Source organism: Asterias rubens, chromosome 22 (genome assembly GCF_902459465.1).
Source record: "Asterias rubens chromosome 22, eAstRub1.3, whole genome shotgun sequence".
In the NCBI taxonomy this organism is placed as follows: Eukaryota; Metazoa; Echinodermata; class Asteroidea; order Forcipulatida; family Asteriidae; genus Asterias; species Asterias rubens.
In genome coordinates, this window is record NC_047083.1 from 698,134 (window position 1) to 716,419 (window position 18,286).

Genomic DNA, 18,286 nt, shown 5'->3' on the forward strand with positions numbered 1-18,286 from the left:
TTAGGCAATGATTGTGGACGATTGCAGGGCTGTATGCTTCATTTTTGAAAGGTCAAGGGCACCAAGGCATTTTCTTTGGCAAAGGGCACCCTATGAGGAAATTGTAAATTTCTATTGGAGCATTTCAAGGGCACCAAGGCAATGGCAAGGGGCAACGGAGGCAATTGCCTTCGTTGCCTCCGTGAAGTATCAGGCCTGCGATTGTAAAAAATATAGGCCTAATGCCCTCATTTGAATAATTTAGATTTGATGATTGGACGATTTACACCACTAGGGGTGTCTTGTCAACCAATAAGCTGGGCTGGATTTCAAAAAGCGTTAAGATTATCACCATATTGATTTGTACAGTGACATCATACTTTGCTTAGCAATTAAGATTAGTACACAGTTAAGATTAATCTTAGCCGGTAGTGAAACCTGCCTGTGGTCTGTTTTTTGGAAAATAAACGCATGTAAAAGTTTTTATTTAATGATTTTCTCGCTTAAAGCTGTAGTCGCAATTAATCAGTGAACAATAACTTTCTTTTTGTAGAATAAACAATAAATTTGAATGGTTTGGTTTTGTTAACTTGTTGTGTTTTATAGGCCAATCTCAGCCATGATTGGTGCTCTGAAAAGTCTGGTCAGAACAAGACGTCGTCGTCCTATGAGTCATGGCTGACCCTTTGTGACCCTGTTTATGATGTAGTTCCACTTCTGTCTATCCAGTGCAGATCGATAAGCAACGTTTATTGATAAGCCCGTGAGTTCTTTGATTCCCTCTGTCCAACGAAGTTTTTGACGGCCACGTCGGCGACTACCTGCTACACATCCTTGCACAATGATCTTCTCAAGGTTGTCCCCCTCTCTTCTGGATATGTGACCAAAGTACTGAAGCTTGTTTTTGTTAATTTTTGAGGGCAAGGTGGGTCTATCTTCTCCTATCAGGTTTCTAACAAAAACATTGGTCTTGTGCTCTTGCCATGATATTCTCAGCATTCTCCTCCAGCACCACATCTCAAAAGCGTTGATCCTGTTCCTGTCAGAACAAGACACTGGAGGTTAAACAAGGGGGACCAGCCCACTATACGTCAAACCAGGCCAATAAGGGCAATAACCTTCATGGAGGCAATCTCCTTCAATCACTGCGCTCTAACACAAAACTGGATTCATTTAAGAACTGCCTGAAAACCCACATACATGTACATGTATACAACAAGTTGCTCTGTAGTTTGTACATGCAAATGTTACTTGTTTGCTTTCTGCATTTGAAGACCACAAACAACATTCTATCCAGTGTGGACACGCTGGTGGACATGGAGGGACTTTAAATATGGAAACTCTTTCCCACAAGTACCACAAACAAATGGTTTCTCTCCAGTGTGGACACGCTGATGCTCTTTCAGTGCAGATTTAAATGAGAAGGTTCTTCCGCAGATATCACAAACAAATTGTTTCTCTCCAGTGTGGATACGCTGATGTTTGTTAACAGATGACGTTGACGAAAAGTTTTTACCACAAATATCACAAGCAAACAGTGTGGGTAAGCTCATGATTCGTCAGGTGTGCTTTCCTCGAGAAAGCTTTTCCACAATAGTCACAAACAAATGGTTTTTCTGCAGTGTGAATATGTTGATGTTTGGTCAGATAGGATTTTATGGAGAAGGCTTGTCCACAAAGATCACAAACAAATGGTTTCTCTTCAGAGTGGATACCTCGTTGGTGAGCGGAAAGAGCTGATGTCTGCACAAAAGCTTTTCCACAAAAGCTACAGACAAATGGTTTCTCTCCAGTGTGGGTACGCCAATGAAGGATAACGTACCCTTTATTCTAAAAAAGTTTGGCCACAAGTCTCACAAGCAAATGGTTTCTCTCCAGTGTGGATACGCCGATGGTCTGTCAGGTGCGTTTTCTTCGTGAAAGTTTTTTCACATAAGTCACAAGCGAATGGTTTCCCTCCAGTGTGGACACGCTGATGAGTTGACTGTGATGATTTACATGTAAAGGCTTTTCCACAAATGTCACAAAAATAAGGTTTCTCTCCAGTGTGGACACGCTGATGGTTTATCAGGGTGGATTTGAGAGAGAAGGATTTTCCACAAAGGTCGCAAACAAAAGGTTTCTCTCCAGTGTGGATGCGCTGATGGTTGGTTAGGGACTTTAAATATGGAGACTCTTTTCCACAAGTGCCACAAACAAATGGTTTCTCTCCAGTGTGGACACGCTGATGTCTAGTCAGGGCTGATTTCTTTATGAAACCTTTTCCACAAAGATCGCACACAAATGGATTCGCTCCAGAGTGGACAACAACCTGATGGCGTGTCAGGTTATACTTTTAAGAGAAGGTTTGTCCACATAGATCACAAACAAGTGATTTCTTTGCAGTGTGGACACGGTGACGCTGATGACGGTTCAGGTTCTCCTTACGTGAAAACGCTTTTCCACAAAAATCACAAACAAATGATCCCTCTCCAGAGTGGACGAGCTGATGGGAAGTCAGGTGTGCTTTTCGTATGAAAGATTTTCCACAAATGTCACAAATGAATGAATTCTCTCTAGTGTGGATTCTCTGGTGGTTGACCATGCTGCTTTTAAGTGAAAAATCTTGACCACAAACATCACAAACAAATGGTTTCTCTTTGGTGTGGGCATGTTGACTGCGTGTCAGTGGCATTCTATGGCAGTATTCTCCACATATATAGCTGGACTATAAATGTTATTCCTCCTTGACCGTTTCCCACAAATGGAGTCAAAACAAACAAAGTCTCTTCACAGTAGACTGTGATGCACGGATTATGTGTTTTCTTAGCACTGAAAAAAAAATCAGCAAATTAATGATTTGGACTATGATCCAAAGATATTTTTAGGGCCTACATGTATGTTATCTATGATAACTTTGTACAAAAACACTTCTTTAAAGGCAGTGGTAATCGTCAAAGACTAGCCTTCACAGTTGGTTTATCTCAACATATATGCATAAAATAACAAACCTGTGAAAATTTGAGCTCAATCGGTCATCGAACTTGCGAGTGGTAACAAAAGAAAAAAACACCCTTGTCACACCAAGTTGTGTGCGTTTAGATGGTTGATTTCGAGACCTCAAGTTCTAAATCTGAGGTCTCGAAATCAAATCCGTGGAAAATTACTTCTTTCTCGAAAACTATGGCACTTCAGAGGGAGCCGTTTCGCACAATGTATTATACCACAAACCTCTCCCCATTATTACTCGTCACCAAAGAAGGTTTTATGCTAATAATTATTTTGAGTAATTACCAATAGTGTCCACTGCCTTTAAGAAATGGACAGCTTTGGTAATAACGTAAAGAATTAGTCGCCATAAAAACTTACAGTATGGGTGCGTTCATTTAGCTTCCCTGGGTCGGCGCCCTAGAGTAGTATGTCACGGTAAATGTAATTTGTGTACACGTTTTTTTGGAAAAATTTTCAAATCATCACATCTGGACAAAGTCATCATTTAGTAAGCCCTGTTATGTGTCATAGTAATTCCACAAATGTAAGGAATAAAATGAGGTATGTTGGAGTAGTATTGGACTTTTTTAAGTGGGAGAAATTTGCAATCAAACTACCTCGCATTTTGCGTCTTTGAAAACTTAGCGTTTAAGACATGTATCAAAGGTGGGCTGTAATGGTGACAGTGATGAGACAGATGTTAAAAGCGGAGCCATTAACAGCTCAACAAGGTGGGCTAGGTCAGGTGTGGTACGTGCGTTATTATTTTCTAATCTGAACAAAATACAAACTAAAAAAGCATGCACGCTTATTACAAAAACTGTGGAAGCTAACTTAAGCAAGTTAGAAATACACACAATAACTGTTTAGTAACTTTATAAATTAGTGAAAGTAGTTACGTACCAATTTAGAACAGACGATTGCAGTACGAACGATCAGATCCAGATCTTGTACTCTCTGCTGTTGTTTAAAAATGCCCCCGCGGCGCGTCGAGCGAGCGAGAAGTTTAACATGGCGCCCTCTCTAGTCATATCCACCGTGGTGACGAGAGGGATGGGCGGGGCTGCGTGAGTGGGGACAACACCCCTCCCTCTGCCGTGTTCGTTAGTTTGTTTGTTTGTTTGTTTGTTTATTTGTTTGTTTGTTTGCTTGTTTGTTTGTTTGTTTGTCTGTTTGCTTGTTTTATTTTTGTTCAGTGCAAAAATTAGTGATTTCTCCAGCTGCAGCCTCGGCAACTAAATCGGAAACGGTGTTCCGTCCGTCATCCTTGATAAAAGAAAAACAGGATTGCCAACCAAGTTCCATTATGCTATGCAATTTAAGCAATGTCTTGTGCTTAGCACTAAGCAGCCCTATAAAATTGGGCCCTGATGCCCCAGGTATCAGGTGGATTCCTTTAGTAATAATTAAATAATTAAATCAATGTATAAAATAAAGACATAAAAAATGTCAATCAATTAAGAAAAGAAAAAAAATAAGGTCACTTTAGAGTAACCAGAGGATGTCAATCAATGGTGTAGTTTTCCAGTAAAAGGGTTAAAACAACCAAATCAAAACAAATTGAAGGTTCTTTATTTGTATTCCCAAATTATTTTTTATTCCCATGTTCTGAAAAGGCACTGTTGTGATAATACTTACGAAGGACTTGTACAAGGCTACACTCATGTTTATTCATATGCTAGTAAGCCCTGTGTATGTCACACAACCAGTTTTCTACAGTTACCTCAATAAACCATTGTGTTTCAACTTATAACAACAAGTCTCCAACCTTGTAACTTTATAGTATTACAACATGGTTACAGAAGCGTACTACCGTAGTCATATGCAATTGTGTCCGCCATGCAATACTGTCCACTCCGGACACGTATTTATTTGTATTTATTTGTTTATTTCCTTTATTTACCCAGGGTGAGCAATATCAGTAAAAAACTGGTTTCCATTTGGGCCATGCGAACAAACTAACATGTTAAAAGTAAACATAAAATCACATGATAAATTACGACATAAAAATTACGTAAAATATTTAAGAATGTTAATATTAACAAAAATTCTCTCGGCAAAAGCTTACCGGTTCAGTTCATTAAAGGCAGTGGACACTATTGGTAATTACTCAAAAATATTATTAGCATAAAGCCTTACTTAGTAACGAGGAATGGGGATAGGTTCATGGTGTAAAACAATGTGAGAAACGGCTCCCTCTGAAGTGCCATAGTTTTCGAGAAAGAAGCAATTTTCCACGAATTTGATTTCGAGACCTCAAGTTTAGAACTTGAGGTCACGAAATCAACCATCTAAACGCACACAACTTCGTGTGACAAGGGTGTTTTTTCCTTTCATTATTATCTCGCAAGTTCGACGACCGATTGAGCTCAAATTTTCACAGGTTTGTTATTTTATGCATATGTTGAGATACACCAACTGTGAAGGCTAGTCTTTGACAATTACCAATAGTGTCCACTGCCTTTAAACATATCAGTCGAGTTCGGTAGGTGCAACCAAGGATTAATCTGGCGGCTCTTTTCAGTTACCGTGACCCCATGAAGTGGCACCGTAACTCAATAGTCTTTTCAATAGTCTGTTCAACAGGTTACTATGTGCGTTGTATCGGCCTCCCTAAACCGTACAACAATAGGCCAAACTCGGTAACACAAAAGTTTTAACCAACGTATGCATATGCAATCGTGTCCGGGGGTGCAAAAACCTTTCGGTGGACATAAAATGACTGTACATCATACCGAATATCAGTAACAAGCAATATGCAACAAATGGAAATTTGGTTGGTAATCCTGTTTTTATCTAAGAAGAAATTTCATGCTAAGCAAATTTTTGTGCTTAGCAGCTCTATGAAATTGGGCCCAGATCTACTTGTTCTATTCTAAACAAACATAGTCAATTAAAGCACTGGACACTATTGCAGTATTGGTAATTACTCAAAATAATTGTTAGCATCAAAACCTTCTTGGTAACGAGCAATGGAGAGCTGTTAATAGTAATGGTATAAAACATTGTGATACGGCTGCCTCTGAAGTAATTTTTGAGAAAGAAGTAATTTTCACTAAAATATTTGAATTAAATTTGAGACCTTAGCTGAGGTCTCGAACTCAAGCATTTGAAAGCACACTTGTGCGACAATGGTGTTTTTTCTTCCATTATTCCCTCGCTACTTCAACGACCAATTGAGTCTAAATTTACCCCTTTTTGTTATTTTATGCATACATGTACATGTACATGTACGTGTACATGTATACATGTATGTTGAGAGACACCAAGTGAAAATACAATACCAAAGGTGTCCAGTGGCTTCAAAATAAAAATTATGAACACATAATTATTAAGAATTATATTCACTGGGGATACCTAATGTTCTTGTTCTATATATTCTAAACATACATAGTCAATTAAAATAAAAATTATGGTGACAAAACTATTGAGAAGTTTATTCCATGTGAATGTACTTGTTCTGTTCTAAACATACAGTCATAAGGGAAGCTTTCTACTATAGCATTATCTTCAAACTGTGTGAGTTTAATGTAAATCTTTCCTACAAAAAGTACCCAGACCCTTGTTCAGTCACAAGTTGACTGACCCCATACTGGATATCATCGATTGGGCCTGCAGTCTAAGCTTAAAGGGTTACGTTGCCTTGGATTGGGCGAGTTGGCGCTTGAAGGCGCTTGAAACCGTTTATGAAAACATGCCTCAAAGTTGCATGGTGTTCCTTAATACAACACGTGAACTAACACATTCGGCCGTTTTGTAGTTAAAAAAGTAACAGGAAAACCACGCCATGTCCATGCATACTTCGATCGTGTTCCCAGGTTTCGTTGAGCATACTGCATAATTATAGTTAGAACGGATCATTTAATTATTTTCCTGCGGTCGATGTTCACGCTGCTGATGGGTGGTCAGAGAACGTTTGTGTGAAAAAGCTTTTCCACAAATGAGACAGAGATACGGTTTTTCCCCAGTGTGGACCCGCTGATGACTAGTTAAATTAGTTTTCTGAAAAAATGTTTTTCCGCAAATATCACAAAGAAATGGTGTCTCTCCAGTGTGGATTAGATTATGGTCTTTCAAGTGAGATTTTCGTGAAAATGCTTTTCCGCAAATGTCACAAACAAATGGTTTCACTCCAGTGTGGACTCTCAGGTGGTCATAGGAAGATTGAATCGAAAATGCTTTTCCACAATAGTGACAAACAAAATGGTTTCTCTCCAAAGTGAATTCTCTGGTGTCCAGCAAATTTGATTTGATTTGAAAGTTGAGTTGATTGTCCACAAATTCCATGTTTCTCTCCAGTGTGAACTCTTAAGTGAGTCCTTAAATTGCTTTTGTGAGCAAATTCTTTTTCACAAATGTCACAAACAAAATGGTTTCTCTCCAGTGTGGACACGCAGATACAAACCCAATTGTTGTTTTGAAGGAAATGCTTTTCCACAAATCTCACAAAGAAATGGTTTCTCTCCAGTGTGGACCAGCTGATGGCGTGCCAGTGACGATTTATGCGAGAAAGCTTCTCCACAAATATCACAAACAAAAGGTTTCTCTCCAGTGTGGACACGCTGATGATCTATCAGTGAACGACTATATGAATACGATCTTCCGCACAATTCACAAACACATGGTCTTTCCGCTTATGGACAGTCAGGTTAAACTTTTGTGAAAAAGCTTTTCCACAAATATCACAAACGAACGGTTTCTCTCCGGTGTGGGTACGCCGATGAACAGTCAGGTAAATTCTTTGTGTGTAGGCATGTCCACAAATTTCACACACAAAATGGTCTTTCTCCGGTGTGGATACGCGTATGAACAGTCAGGTTATTTTTGTGTGTGTAGGCATTTCCACAAATGTCACAAACAAACGGTTTCTCGCCAGGTTGGGTACGCTGAGGGAGTGTCCGTGAGCAGGATTTTCCAAAAGTTTCACAAACAATTGACTTTTCTCCAGTGTGGACTCTTTGGTGCTTTCTTAGTTAGTGTTTTTGAGAGAACGACTTGCTACACACATCACATACAAATTCAAATGTCTTCTTCCGCTCACAATTCATGTTCAAAAATTATTTTAAAACATCATTGCCAACATCACAAATAAACAGTTTCCCCTCCTCCGTGCAAGTTCGATTTATGATTTAATTTACATCAGTGTCTTTAAGTTAACAGTGGTTGATGACTTTAAAGTCGCAGTGTTACATCACTCATCTGCAGAGAAGGCAGAAACAAAACGTGTATTTTTCTACTAATGATTTAATATTATTATTTTTATTATTATTATTACTCAAATGACTTTAGCATAGGCTTTTGAAATCAATCAATCAATCAGTCAAAGGTCAGATGCTGGAGAACTAACTACTTCTAGCTTAGAAACTATCAGCTCACCCTTTCTAGAAGTATTGCAGAACAGTTGAAAATACCACTTGATTATCTGAGTTTTTCCATAAAAAAGAAAAGGATGAGGGCATGTTTTTGTTTTTTCTTTTTTCTTTCAAAGGTGGCCGCCAAGCATTTTTATTCAAACTTGCCACCAATTATTCCGTTTAAAATCACCACTTACTTTATGTAGTTTGTAAAAGATTAGTAAGTTTAATGAAAAATTAACTTAAATTTTTTTTTTTTTTTAACAATATGTAAAATAAAAAATAATTAAACAAAGGATGCGGCCTCAAAATAGAAAGGGAGGGGACGATCAACTTTTGGCCTTATTTAAGCATTTTTAACATAAAAGCTCTCTCCAATGGTTTTTGTTTCGTTTAAGGATTTGAGTACTTTTTCAAAATGTCCATAGATTTACATTAAACTTACAGAGTTTGAAGATAATGATAGTGGAAAGCTTCCCTTCAAATCTTACTTACTGAGGTGCTGTAGTTTTTGAGAAATGAGTAAAACAATGACATGAAAAAACGTTTGAAATGATTAAAATATTGTCGTCTCATGAGACGAAAATTATTTTCATGACATTGTTTTACTCATTTCCCAAAAACTACAGCACATCAGCACTTAATATTTTCAGGGAAGCTTTCTACTATCATTATCTTCAAACTGTGTAAGTTTAGTGTAAATCTATGGAAATTGTGTTTTTTGTCCTACAAAAGTTACATAGACCCTTTAAATTAGTTGACAGAAATTAACATTTTTTTCACATACCTGCCATGTATCTTGCCTTTATAAACAAATGTTCTCCAGCAGATTTCGTTGGTACACCACCCATTCCAAAGATCACACACGACCAATGACTCGACTACAATGTACATGTAGGCCTATGCACATAATATATCACAATCCCCCGTTGGCCTTCCCACAACACACTGCATGTTAGTGGACACTATTTGTAATTGTCGAAGACTAGCCTTCACAGTTGGTGCTCAACCATGCATAAACAACCTGTGAAAAATTGAGCTCAATCCGTCATCGAAGTTTCGAGATAATAATGAAAGAAAAAACACCATTGTCACACAAAGTTGTGTGCGTTTAGATGGTTGATTTCGATACCTCAAGTTCTTAATCTGAGGTCTCGAAATCAAATTCGTGGAAAATTACTTCTTTCTCGAAAACTATGGCACTTCAGAGGGAGCCGTTTCTCACAATGTTTTATACCATCAACATCTCCCCATTACTCGTCATCAAGAAAGGTTTTATGTTAATAATTATTTTGAGTAATTACCAATAGTGTCCACTTCCTTTAAACATGGAGGCCGAATTAAAGGAACACATTGCCTTGGAACGGTCGAGTTGGTATTTGAAAAGCGTTTTGTAACCGTTTGTTATAAAATGCATATGGTTCGAAAGATGTTGTAAAAGTAGAATACAATGATCTACACAAATATGCCTCGAAATTGTGTGGTTTTCTTTTTACCTCGTCCGTGATAGTTCGCGACGTAAAAAGTAAACCGTACAGTTTTGAGTGATACTTGTGTGGATCATTATAGTCTACTTCTAAAACATCTTTCTAACCATTATGCATTTCATAACAAACGGTTTCAAACGCTTTTTATAGACCAACTCGACTTCTACCTCCCCATGTGTAAACAAATTAGACAAAGCCAAGTTTGCTCGGTATGGCACATTTCTATGCTTTTTACGGATGACTAGTCGTCACAGTCGGTACAGATCAGTGTATTTTTGATCAAATTTTGAATAATAATAACGGAGCTGATAACAAAAGCTCCACTGTAAACGTGAACCAAGGGCAAGGTGTTTTTTTACGGATGACGTGTCGTCACAGCTGCAGACAAAAACCCACTCACTCGACCCAGAATTGACAATTAAAATCAGTGGATTGGATCCAAGAGTGAGTAAACAACGGCTAACGTACTTCTAGAAACTATGTTAAAGGAACACGTTGCCTTGGATCGGACGAGTTGGTCTATAAAAAGCGTTTGTAACCGTTTGTTATAAATTGCATATGGTTGGAAGGGTGTTTTAAAAGTAGAATACAATGGTCCACACAAATTTGCCTCGAAATTGTGTGGTTTTCATTTTACTTTGCGAACTAACACGGTCGGCCATTTATTGGAGTCAAAAGTTTGACTCCCATAAATGGCCCACCGTGTTCGTCGACGAGGTAAAGGCAAAACCGTGTAATTAGTTCGAGGCGTGTTTGTGTGGATCATTGTATTCTACTTTTAAAACATCTTTCCAGTTTTTGAGAAATGAGTGAAAAAATGTCTAATTTAGACTCCGAGCGAGGTGGTCAAAAACCCCTAAAGGCATCTAATACTACATTTCAACCCTACTTAATAGTTAAAGGCGTTAGCAGTTCTTATTTAGTGACAATGTTCGCAAAATCATGACACGAGAATTATTTCGCCGGATCATAATCCCCTCTGTTGATACAAATACATGTAAACCCTCGTATTATGCATTGGGCCTCATGGCCTAGTGGCTATCAGTCGCGCTAACATCTCTGATACCTGCGAGTTCGAATCTCCATGTGAATCCAATTTTTTGTTTTTTCCCCCAAAACTAAAAAAATATTTCTTTTTGTAATATTTAAGTTTTTAGATTCTTATCTTTATATCGATAGTGTTGCCTTTTCTTTTTCTCAATTGTTAGCCAAACATAACCTGTGTGCATGTGTAACCCGGAAAAAGGGTACACTTAGAAAATGAATGAATAAAGCTAAATAAGAATGCTAACTATGGGGGCACTCGCTTGAACAAATGAGAAAAACCAAGATCGGTAGGGCTAAGACGCGAGGAGATGCAAAAAAATAGGAACAGTGACTCAAAGTGTAGGTTTCTCAACAAAAACAACTAAAAATAGCTTTATTGACTATAAATCAATCAACAAAAGCAGTATTAAACAATAAAAACCTCTAGACCAAAACGAATGGACTTGGACCTCGCACTTTAAAATTACTCTGTTTGAAACCTCAACTTCAACAAAGGAAACCTATACCAAGAACTATTAAAAAACTCAACTAAACCAAAACTAAAATACAAACACAGTTAAACCATCAAACACAGTGCCAAAGAAAAGTTACAAATTAAAATCAAAATGGCTTTAGGATACCGAGTCCAAAATAGCAGAAAATACACTTGAAAGATGGCAAAATTACATGGTGAAGAGAGAGCTAAGAACACATGTGCTCCCTGCGCTGCCAGGCTGCTATCTGATTATAATTATATAGGCTACAATGCACTGGATGGGTGACTACACTACCAAAGGATTAAGAAACTGTTTACCAACATGTAACAAAAGACTTCTAAGAAATAACAACCTACATGTACAGGGGTGCAATAAAACAGCTGAAGGGACAATGTAAACAGGAAAAGCAATTAACTAGAACCTGGAATTAACTAACTTGAATAATAACACAATGCATTTTCTACCCCTACTACACATGCATGACAAGATGATGTTTGAAAAACACAGTAAGCGGAAAATGGTGATCATAAGCGCAGAGTTTGGTGGTTAAGAGTTCTGTGAAATCAAATCGTACTAGATCAAACATCAAACCACAGACCCTAAAAAAAATTAAAAATCGTAATTAATTAACCACGTGACCCATATTTGCATATTTAATTGTACAAGGGGACAAAGTTGTTGGAACTTCCTGTTGATGCTGTTATTATCATGAGAACATCAGCATAAGTATTGGAATTGCACTGCCTATTGAACCACTTGGAGTGTTCAAGGAGTCCAACACGTTAGTCTAGAGTCCAACTCTGATTGTAAAAATCAATTCAGGCATCATCTTCAATTTAATTTTATGCAACAAGCAAACTTATACATTTTCTGATTTTATTTCAAAGGGTAACATAAATGGCTGTTAGCAAACGGTTTCCAACAAAAACTACATGGTGTACGTGCACAATACTCTAACTGGCCTCAAGCATTTACCTCTAGATAATAAATCAAGCATTCAGTTCAAAATGATAAAAGTTTGTTATCGCCACATAATTCAGCGAACCATAAATCATACACAGCTACTATTCACAAGAACATCTATGTGTGGAGGGTAACAGACAGCACACAATGGAACCGGAGTTTAACACAAGGTTTTTTCCCAGCAAGAGTTGTGGGGCCCAATTTCTCTAGTATTTATTTTGGGTATTTTGTTTATCTGTTTCATTTACATATATGGTTAAGTTTTATTTTACGCTAACTGTTTTTGTGTTTGTTCTTCCTGTAATTTTGAATTGTTTTGCCGCTACATAAGATTACACCCACTAAATAGAATTGCTTACATTGCTTTCTTCGTTAGAAAAAGGGGGGGGGGGTCCGTACTCGTTAAGGTTTGCTTTTTATGGGCCCCTCCATCCCCTACATGTGTTTTGCATTGATTTTTAGTTTTTGTTTTCTATTATTGTACGATTGCATTGGCTTGTAATAAATTATTTATTACCTTCTGTGTAGACTAAGCAAGTCTCGCGCGTATTTGAACTTGCGGGACCATTATGTTCCAAACCTTATGGAGTTTTACGTGGGACATTTTGTTTCGTCCATTATTTTAGTTTAACGTAGTTTATGACCATGAATATTATAAATATTGTTGGAAATATAATACTAGTTAACAAAACGTATACAAGTAAAATCCTTCAACAAAAGAAAACCTACTTTCGGGATGTCGACTTCCCGAGATAAATTATCACAGCAAGATGACAACTGACGTTTAGGATGTCGACATACCGAGATTATTAGATTAGATTAGATTAGATTAGATTATAATTCTTTATTGTCCGCATAACATATACAGATAATTGTTTTCCATTGGCAATTGGAGACATTAAACAATTATTATTATTATTATTATAATAAACATGTTCATAAAAGCGAACAATAAAATGTAAAGCACAATACAAAACCACGAAAAAATTGCATAGATAAATTGCTGAGATAAATTATCACAGCAAGACGACATCCTACTTTTAGGATGTCGACATCCCGAGATAAATTATCACAGGAAGACGACATTCTTCTTTAAGAATGTCGACTGTTTGTAGTTATAAGACTCCTTGGGGATAGGAGAAAAATTTGGAAAAACCGTGACCTCAATTTGACCTCTACTTCCGGGTCAACCGGAAGTGGGACCATATCTCAAGAACTACTCAACCGATTTTCAATTTGTTTTCACTTACAGACTCCTTGATCTTAATATTGACTGTGAAAACTCGTGACCCAATGTTGGCCTCTACGTCCGGGTGAACCGGAAGTGGGACCATACGCCAATTATTATACAACCGATTTTCAATCCTGTTTGTTCAGTTTTATCCTCCTAAGGCATTAAAAATAAACTTTGAAAATCCATGACCCCAAGTTGACCTCTACTTCCGGGTCAACCAGAAGTGGCACCATATCTCAAGAACTACACAACCGATTTTCTAACTTTTTTCAGTTACAGACTCCTTGGGCGTTAGAGATTAGCCTTAGGTTACCGTGACCCCATGAAGTGGCACCGTAACTCAATAGTCTTTTCAAAAGTCTGTTCAACAGGTTACTATGTACGTTGTATCGGCCTCCCCAAACCGAACAACAATAGGCCAAACTCGGTAACACAAAAGTTTTAACCAACGTATGCATATGCAATCGTGTCCGGGGGTGCAAAAACCTTTCGGTGGACATAAAATGACTGTACATCATACCGAATATCAGTAACAAGCAATATGCAACAAATGGAAATTTGGTTGGTAATCCTGTTTTTATCTAAGAAGAAAGTTCATGCTAAGCAAATTTTTGTGCTTAGCAGCTCTATGAAATTGGGCCCAGATCTACTTGTTCTATTCTAAACAAACATAGTCAATTAAATGCACTGGACAATATTGCAGTATTGGTAATTACTCAAAATAATTGTTAGCATCAAAACCTTCTTGGTAACGAGCAATGGAGAGCTGTTAATAGTAATGGTATAAAACATTGTGATACGGCTGCCTCTGAAGTAATTTTTGAGAAAGAAGTAATTTTCACTAAAATATTTGAATTGAATTTGAGAACTCGGTCTCGAATTCAAGCATTTGAAAGCATTAGTCTCTCGCAACTTCGATGACCAATTGAGTCTAAATTTTCATCAGGTTTTTTTGTTATTTTATGCAAATGTTGAGATACAACAAAGGTGTCAAGTGCCTTTAAAATAAAAATTATGAACAACCCTGTAACAACGGATCTACTTGTCTATCTCAAAATAATTGCTAGCATCAAAACCTACCTGGTAACGAGTAATGGGGAGCTGTTGATAGTATGACACATTGTGAGAAACGGCTCCTGCTGAAGCAACATAGTTTTTGAAATAGAAGTAATTTTCACTAAAATATTTGAATTAAATTTGAGACCTCAGCTGAGGTCTCGAACTCAAGCATTTGAAAGCACACTTGTGCGACAATGGTGTTTTTTCTTCCATTATTCCCTCGCTACTTCAACGACCAATTGAGTCTAAATTTACCCCTTTTTTGTTATTTTATGCAAACATGTACATGTACATGTACATGTACATGTACATGTATACATGTATGTTGAGATACACCAAGTGAAAATACAATACCAAAGGTGTCCAGTGGCTTCAAAATAAAAATTATGAACACATAATTATTAAGAATTATATTCACTGGGGATACCTAATGTTCTTGTTCTATATTATTCTAAACATACATAGTCAATGTAAATAAAAATTATGGTGACAAAACTATTGAGAAGTTTATTCCATGTGACACCGGATCTACTTTTTCATGATTTTTAAAAACACTTAGGCAATTAAAATAAAAACAATTGGTTACAAGATTATTATAATTTTATTCCCTAGAACAACGGATGTACTTGTTCTGTTCTAAACATACAGTCATAAGGGAAGCTTTCTACTATAGCATTATCTTCAAACTGTGTGAGTTTAATGTAAATCTTTCCTACAAAAAGTACCCAGACCCTTGTTCAGTCACAAGTTGACTGACCCCATACTGGATATCATCGATTGGGCCTGCAGTCTAAGCTTAAAGGGTTACGTTGCCTTGGATTGGGCGAGTTGGCGCTTATTATTATTATTATTATTTATTCGGCCAAGATTTCAACAAACAGTACGAGATACAATATTGAAATATAAATAAAGAAATATAACAGTATAAGAAACAATGAATGTAAACTTAAGACATCTAGAACAATTGTAAACCAATGATTGAGTGAGACAGAGCACTGGCAATCAAGCAAGACAATTATAAAAACAGACAGGACAAGCCCATTCTAAGATGGCCAGGATTGAAGGCGCTTGAAACCGTTTATGAAAACATGCCTCAAAGTTGCATGGTGTTCCTTAATACAACACGTGAACTAACACATTCGGCCGTTTTGTAGTTAAAAAAGTAACAGGAAAACCACGCCATGTCCATCGATCGTGTTCCCAGGTTTCGTTGAGCATACTGCATAATTATAGTTAGAACGGATCATTTAATTATTTTCCTGCGGTCGATGTTCACGCTGCTGATGGGTGGTCAGAGAACGTTTGTGTGAAAAAGCTTTTCCACAAATGAGACAGAGATATGGTTTTTCCCCAGTGTGGACCCGCTGATGACTAGTTAAATTAGTTTTCTGAAAAAATGTTTTTCCGCAAATATCACAAAGAAATGGTGTCTCTCCAGTGTGGATTAGGTTATGGTCTTTCAAGTGAGATTTTCGTGAAAATGCTTTTCCGCAAATGTCACAAACAAATGGTTTCACTCCAGTGTGGACTCTCAGGTGGCCATAGGAAGATTGAATCGAAAATGCTTTTCCACAATAGTGACAAACAAATGGTTTCTCTCCAAAGTGGATTCTCTGGTGTCCAGCAAATTTGATTTGATTTGAAAGTTGAGTTGATTGTCCACAAATTCCATGTTTCTCTCCAGTGTGAACTCTTAAGTGAGTCCTTAAATTGCTTTTGTGAGCAAATTCTTTTTCACAAATGTCACAAACAAATGGTTTCTCTCCAGTGTGGACACGCAGATGCAAACCCAATTGTCGTTTTGAAGGAAATGCTTTTCCACAAATCTCACAAAGAAATGGTTTCTCTCCAGTGTGGACCAGCTGATGGCGTGCCAGTGACGATTTATGCGAGAAAGCTTCTCCACAAATATCACAAACAAAAGGTTTCTCTCCAGTGTGGACACGCTGATGATCTATCAGTGAACGACTATATGAATACGATCTTCCGCACAATTCACAAACACATGGTCTTTCCCCGGTGTGGACACGCTTATGGACAGTCAGGTTAAACTTTTGTGAAAAAGCTTTTCCACAAATATCACAAACGAACGGTTTCTCTCCAGTGTGGGTACGCTTATGAACAGTCAGGTAAATTTTTTGTGTGTAGGCATGTCCACAAATTTCACAAACAAATGGTCTTTCTCCGGTGTGGATACGCGTATGAACAGTCAGGTTATTTTTTTGTGTGTAGGCATTTCCACAAATGTCACAAACAAACGGTTTCTCTCCGGTGTGGGTACGCTTATGAACAGTCAGGTAAATTTTTTGTGTGTAGGCATGTCCACAAATATCACAAACGAACGGTTTCTCTCCGGTGTGGGTACGCTTATGAACAGTTAGGTAAATTTTGTGTGTGTAGGCATGTCCACAAATTTCACAAACAAATGGTCTTTCTCCGGTGTGGATACGCGTATGAACAGTCAGGTTATTTTTTTGTGTGTAGGCATTTCCACAAATGTCACAAACAAACGGTTTCTCTCCGGTGTGGATACGCGTATGAACAGTCAGGTTATTTTTTTGTGTGTAGGCATTTCCACAAATGTCACAAACAAACGGTTTCTCTCCGGTGTGGGTACGCTTATGAACAGTCAGGTAAATTTTTTGTGTGTAGGCATTTCCACAAATATCACAAACGAACGGTTTCTCTCCGGTGTGGGTACGCTTATGAACAGTCAGGTACATTTTTTGTGTGTAGGCATGTCCACAAATTTCACAAACAAATGGTCTTTCTCCGGTGTGGATACGCGTATGAACAGTCAGGTTATTTTTGTGTGTGTAGGCATTTCCACAAATGTCACAAACAAACGGTTTCTCGCCAGGTTGGGTACGCTGAGGAAGTGTCCGTGAGCAGGATTTTCCAAAAGTTTCACAAACAATTGACTTTTCTCCAGTGTGGACTCTTTGGTGCTTTCTTAGTTTGTGTTTTTGAGAGAACGACTTGCTACACACATCACATACAAATTCAAATGTCTTCTTCCGCTCACAATTCATGTTCAAAAATTATTTTAAAACATCATTGCCAACATCACAAATAAACAGTTTCCCTTCCTCCGTGCGAGTTCGATTTATGATTTAATTTACATCAGTGTCTTTAAGTTAACAGTGGTTGATGACTTTAAAGTCGCAGTGTTACATCACTCATCTGCAGAGAAGGCAGAAACAAAACGTGAATTTTTCTACTAATGATTTAATATTATTATTTTTATTATTATTATTACTCAAATGACTTTAGCATAGGCTTTTGAAATCAATCAATCAATCAGTCAAAGGTCAGATGCTGGAGAACTAACTACTTCTAGCTTAGAAACTATAAGCTCACCCTTTCTAGAAGTATTGCAGAACAGTTGAACATAAATTAACATTTTTGTCACATACCTGCCATGTATTTCGCCTTTATAAACAAAATAATGTTCTCCAGCAGATTTCGTTGGTACACCACCCATTCCAAAGATCACACACGACCAATGACTCGACTACAATGTACATGTAGGCCTATGCACATACGTGTATATCCCAATCCCCCGTTGGCCTTCCCACAACACACTGCATGTTAAAGGCAGTGGACACTATTGGTAATTGTCAAAGACTAGCCCTCACAGTTGGTGTATCTCAACACATACATAAAATAACAAACCTGTAAAAATTTGAGCTCAATCGGTCATCGAAGTTGCGAGAT

The 18,286-nt window shown here is 37.6% G+C and overlaps 2 protein-coding genes across 3 annotated transcripts; both read right to left on the reverse strand.

Annotated features, from left to right (window-relative positions):
• Positions 1 to 147: 147 nt before the first annotated feature.
• LOC117305383 (endothelial zinc finger protein induced by tumor necrosis factor alpha-like) lies at positions 148 to 4,614 on the reverse strand. The gene is given in 4 exon segments (XM_033790254.1): positions 148 to 1,524; positions 1,526 to 1,806; positions 1,808 to 2,311; positions 4,588 to 4,614. Coding segments are annotated over 4 exon segments (1,068 nt in total). The 3' UTR covers positions 148 to 1,268.
• Positions 4,615 to 7,217: 2,603 nt separating this feature from the next.
• LOC117304970 (zinc finger protein OZF-like) lies at positions 7,218 to 18,147 on the reverse strand. Of its 2 annotated transcripts, XM_033789629.1 has the most exons (3): positions 17,986 to 18,147; positions 16,578 to 17,752; positions 7,218 to 7,573 (listed from the first exon to the last, which is right to left on the reverse strand). In XM_033789629.1, the coding sequence occupies exons 2-3, from the start codon at positions 17,599 to 17,601 to the stop codon at positions 7,308 to 7,310; spliced, it is 1,290 nt and encodes a 429-aa protein (XP_033645520.1). In that variant the 5' UTR covers positions 17,602 to 17,752; positions 17,986 to 18,147; the 3' UTR covers positions 7,218 to 7,307. The 2 variants fall into 2 exon arrangements, with proteins under 2 accessions (XP_033645520.1, XP_033645519.1); XM_033789628.1 differs by lacking the exon at positions 7,218 to 7,573 and having other exon boundaries at positions 15,774 to 17,752; positions 17,986 to 18,142.
• Between the last annotated feature and the right edge of the window lie 139 nt (positions 18,148 to 18,286).

Bases quoted from the DNA above. Each gene is read 5' to 3' on its own strand.
- LOC117304970 (XM_033789628.1), bottom strand. From the start codon at position 17,601: ATGAATTGTGAGCGGAAGAAGACATTTGAATTTGTATGTGATGTGTGT.